The 5,516-nt window shown below is 42.3% G+C and overlaps 1 protein-coding gene across 1 annotated transcript; it reads right to left on the minus strand.

Annotated features, from left to right (window-relative positions):
- Positions 1-4,700: 4,700 nt before the first annotated feature.
- On the minus strand, positions 4,701-5,516 carry LOC138869059 (uncharacterized). The gene has a single exon (XM_070146649.1). The coding sequence runs from the start codon at positions 5,514-5,516 to the stop codon at positions 4,701-4,703; it is 816 nt and encodes a 271-aa protein (XP_070002750.1).

Consider the following 5,516-nt stretch of genomic DNA (forward strand, 5'->3'; position numbering starts at 1 on the left):
CGTCTTGCCTCAGCCTGTAGGTCAACCTCGGGCAAGGTCTCCTCCTCATCAGACTGGGAGGGACGTGTAACAGTTGGGTCTGATCGTAGACGTTTTGCTTGTTGAGAGTGACGACTGGAGGATACCCTTTTCTGGGTGGAGGCTGTATGTTTCTTGGGAGCCACATCTATACAAAAGTGAAATGTGAGGGCATGGTAGGCAATAGTGGAAAGAAAACAGAAAACTCAAGAAAAAGTTAAGAATACGACAAGTTATGCGGTCACATAACCACTATGCGAACCGTAAACTTATTGCAAACTTGCAAGCCCTTTGAATGATCTAAGTATGCGATGGATTATGCGATCGCATAACCACTATGCGGTTCACATAATCATCACATACTTGATTGGTCAGAAAATAGAATCACAAAATGCGATCGAAAAATGGACGCAGAAGGCATGTTATTAAACTGGGTGTTCTGTGTCATTATGCGATGGCTTTGCGGTCCGCATATCAATTATGCGATCGCAAAGTCGCCACATTTAGTCATCTTCTTCAGCCTACTTGGGTTTACTTATGCAGCAGAAATGCGGACCGCATTTTGATTATGCGAGCCGCAAACTTCATCATTCCCAACGATTGAACTCAACCCTCAACAATGGCGGGCCTAATTTTTACTACCCAACACCCCCAAAACACACTACTTAACTAAGAGCACAGTACAAACAGATCTCTAACTACAAAACACGAAAGAAAAACACAGATAAAAGAAAATATAAAACAAAAACAGGAGAAACAAAAACAAGAACAAATGTAAAACTTAAGCTTGCAGGGATGTAATTGGGACAAGGAAAACATACCAGTGACGAGTTTATGAGCACATTTGGAAGATTAGTTCACACAGTAGTCATTTTTCCTTCTCCGTTCCTTTTCTCTTCTTTTTTTTTTGTTTTGTTTTGTTTTTGATAAATTTTAAAAAAAAAATCTTTTTGTTCGTTTTTGAATGAAGAGATGCGAGGGGGTATACCTGAATGATTGGAGTTGGGTAAGTCACCGCATAACACACTATGCGACCGCATAAGTGTTATGCGGTGGAATCAAGAGAGTTGCTGGAGGGTCAAAACTGCGGTGCACTATGTGATCACAGAGTGGAAATGCGGTCTGCAAAGTGCACCAACTTGCCGCAGTTTTATCACCCATTTTAGCCAAACACATTGTGTTGGTTTGCGACCAAAATGCGGTCCGCATAGTGAAAATGCGATCGCATATGTGTAGCAAACTACCCAAAGTGATTTTTCTTCCCTTTCTCATGCAATCTCACCCCGTGCTATGATCTTTTGAATCCCCTGCACTCTAACACACACTTTAAATTGCTCAATTAAATCTATCTAACAAAAATTAAAAATTTAAAGGCCAAAAAGGGTGTTACCACACATGGGTTGCCTCCCATGAAGCGCTTGATTTAACGTCGCGGCATGACGAATTTGGCGTTCCTTTAGATTCACTCATTGGTCGGGCACGGACCATCTTTGAGAGCCAGCTACTCCACCAAATGTTTTTCTCCATTTGTGCCCAAGTAGTGCTTGACTCGCTGGCCATTCTTGAAGGTTCGGAGCCCATCCTCCGATTCTAGTTCCATAGCTCCAAAAGGAGAGACATTTACCACCTTGAACGGACCAGACCATTTTGATTTGAGCTTGTCCGGAAACAATTTTAGCCTTGAGTTAAAGAGCAAAACCAAGCCACCCGACTTGAACTCCCTCTTCAAGATCTTTTTGTCTTGGACGAACTTCATCCTTTCTTTATACATAGCTTCACTTTCATATGCATGGAAACGAAATTCCTCCATTTCATTGAGTTGTGTTAACCTCAAATTTGCAGCATCAGCCCAATCCAAGTTCAACCTCTTCAGAGCCCACATGGCTTTGTGTACTAGTTCTATGGGTAGATGACAAGCTTTGCCGAAGACTAGCCGATAAGGAGAAGTGCCAATAGGAGTTTTGTATGCCGTACGGTATGCCCTCAATGCGTTGTCTAGCTTCCTTGACCAATCGTTCCTGTTTGCATTGACGGTCTTTGCTAGGATGCTCTTTATCTCCCGGTTGAAAACTTCAACTTGACCACTTGATTGGGGATGATAAGGTGTGACCACCTTATGCTTGACGCCATATTTCTCTAGTAGCCCCGTGAAAGCCTTGTTACAGAAATGAGACCCACCATCACTAAGAATGGACCTTGGAGTGCCAAACCGAGTGAATATGTTTTTCTTTAAGAATACGGTCATAATTCTTGCCTCGTTGTTTGGTAAGGCAATTGCTTCAACCCATTTGGACCCATAGTCCACAACCACCAAGATATATTTTATCCCACAAGAGCTTACAAAGGGACCCATAAAATCAATTCCCCACACGTCGAAGATTTCTATCTCCATCATAAAGTGCATTGGCATTTCATGCCTCTTAGAGATTGAGCCTTGCCATTGGCATTGGTCACAAGTCTTGACAATTTGATTGCCATCATGATAGATTGAAGGCCAATAGTAACCACATTCAAGCACCTTAGCTACCGTTTGATTCCCCCCATGAGGACTCCCAACCGGTGAGTCATGGCATGCCTTTAAAATTGGCATAATCTCTTCTTCTAGAACACACCTCCTGATGATGTTGTCAGCACAAACACGGAACAAGAATGGTTCTTCCCAATAGTATTGCCGACAATCTCTCAAAAACTTCTTTTTTGATAGGATTCTAATCCATCCGAAATAAGGTCACTAACCAAGTAGTTGGCAATATCGGCATACCAAGGAGCAAAAGTGCTAGAAAGTGCTAATATGTGTTCATCAGGGAATGCATCATTAACCTCAAGATTTCCCTTTGGCCTCCCTACCTCTTTAAGCCTTGATAAATGATCCGCTCCTTGATTTTGAGTTGCCTTGCGATCCTTGACCTCGAAGTCAAATTCTTGCAACAACAAGACCCATCGAATCAATCGAGGCTTTGCATCCTTTTTTGCTATGAGATAGCAAGGAGTAACATGATCTGTGTACACGATCACCTTAGATCCCAACAAATAAGCCCGGAACTTCTCAAAGGCATAAACAATGGCAAGAAGTTCTTGCTCAGTCACTGTGTAATTCATTTGTGCTCCATGAGTGTCGTGCTTGCATAATAGACCAGGTGGACAACCTTGTTGTGATGTTGGCCAAGCATTGATCCAATAGCTACACCACTAGCGTCACACATGAGCTCGAAAGGAAGAGACCAATCGGGTGTGACAATAATAGGTGCCGTGGTGAGCCTTTGCTTCAATTCTCAAAGGCTTTGAGGCATTTCTCATCAAAAACAAACTTGGCATCTTTATCAAGGAGTTTGCACATAGGATTTGCAATCTTGGAAAAATCCTTGATGAAATGCCTATAGAACCCGGGATGCCCCAAGAAACTTCGAACACCTTTAACGGAAGTAGGTAAAGGAAGCTTGGAAATAATATCGATCTTTGCCCGTCAACCTCTATGCCATGTTTTGAAATTCCCCAGTACAATACCTTCATCTACCATGAAATGGCATTTCTCCCAGTTGAGCACAAGGTTGGTCTCTTCACATCTCTTAAGCACTTGTCTAAGATTGTTAAGACAGTGTTCAAAAGAGTCACCTACCACTGAGAAGTCGTCCATGAAAACCTCTAGAAAATCCTCCACCATGTTAGAGAAAATGGACATCATACATTTTTGAAAAATAGCCGGAGCATTGCACAAACCAAATGGCATCCGGCTAAAAGCAAAAGTTCCATAAGGGCAAGTGAATGTTGTCTTCTCTTGATCCTGCAATGCGATGTTGATTTGGTTGTACCCGGAATATCCATCAGGAAAGCAATAGAATGACCTTCCCGCTAGCCGATCAAGCATTTGATCAATAAAAGGCATAGGAAAATGGTCTTTGCATGTGGAACTGTTGAGCTTCCGATAATCGATACACACCCTCCATCCGGTCACTGTTCTTGTTGGGATGAGCTCAGTTTTATCATTTTCAACCACGGTCATGCCTCCCTTTTTCGGCACACATTGCATCGGGCTCACCCAAGAACTATCGGTAATGGGGTAGACTACCCCGACATCCAACCACTTGATGATTTCTTTCTTTACCACCTCTTGCATGGACGGGTTCAACCGTCATTGATGTTCCACACTTGGTTTCGTCTCACTCTCCAATTGGATCTTGTGTTCGCAAATTCCTGGGGAATCCCTCGGATGTCCGTAATTGTCCATCCAATACCTTGCCTATACTCCTTCAAGACTTCCAACAATTGTTCTACCTGCACATCATTTAACAAAGAAGAAACAATTACCGGTAAAGTATCATTTGAGCCAAGAAATTTATACCACAAGTGTGGTGGAAGTGGTTTGAGCTCTAGTTGCGGTGGCTCAATAATAGAAGGTTTTTCGGGAGGAGTGGCTTTATTCTCCAAACCAAGAGAGAGCTTTGCTGGATCATAAGTGTAGGACCCAAGCCCCTCCAATGCATTAACCGATTCCATATATCCTTCCATATCTTCACCATCAAAGTTCACCAAAATAGCCGCCAACGCCTCACCTAGGAATTGTTCTTCCATCTTCATTTCAACCGCATATTCCACTTCATCAACAACATCAATCACCGAGATACTCTCATATTCATGTGGTAGTTTCATACCCTTGCTCGCTTGGAATGTGACCTCTTCATCATTTACACGAAATTGATCTCATTCTGTTCCGAATCCATTAGTGCTCTTCCTGCGGCTAGGAATGGTCTCCCCAAAATGATAGGGATCTCTTTTTCAACCGCACAATCAAGAATTATGAAATTGGTGGGTAAATGAAACTTTCCCACTTTAACAAGTACATCATCAACAATTCCCACCAGACTCTTTATGGAACGATTGGCCATTTGCAATCTTATACTTGTGGGCCTTGGCATACCTAACCCTGCTTGCTTGTAAATGTCAAGAAACATAAAGTTGATGCTAGCCCCATTATCACAAAGGGCTCTTGCAAAGTCATGTGCCCCAATAGTACAAGAAATGGTAAAAGCTCCCGGGTCTTCTTTCTTTTGAATAGTTGATATTGCAATGATGGAACTAACCCGGTGAGTCACATTCACCACTTCATTTTTGGTGGTTCTCTTCTTGGTAATCAAATCTTTCAAATATTTAACAAAACCCGACATCTCTTGAAATGCTTCCACAAATGAAATATTCACCGATAATTGCTTGAGAATGTCATAGAACTTTTCGAGTTTGCTATTATCAACCTTCCTAGAAAGTCTTTGAGGGAATGGAGGAGGAGGTTTAGGAATAGTTGGTAGAGTTTTTGGTGTCTCTTTTAGGGTTTGAACTCCGATTTGGGAAGTTGTTGTTGTTGTTCCAATTACCTTGATTTGAGCCGCCTTGGTCATTTCTCCACTGTTGGTTTCCTTGCCCTTATGGGTGAGGCCTCCATTGATTTTGTTGTCCTTGACCTTGGTATTGTTGACTTTGATATCCACCTTGAGAGTTATTGACAT

This window comes from Nicotiana sylvestris, chromosome 1 (genome assembly GCF_000393655.2).
Source record: "Nicotiana sylvestris chromosome 1, ASM39365v2, whole genome shotgun sequence".
NCBI lineage: Eukaryota > Viridiplantae > Streptophyta > Magnoliopsida > Solanales > Solanaceae > Nicotiana > Nicotiana sylvestris.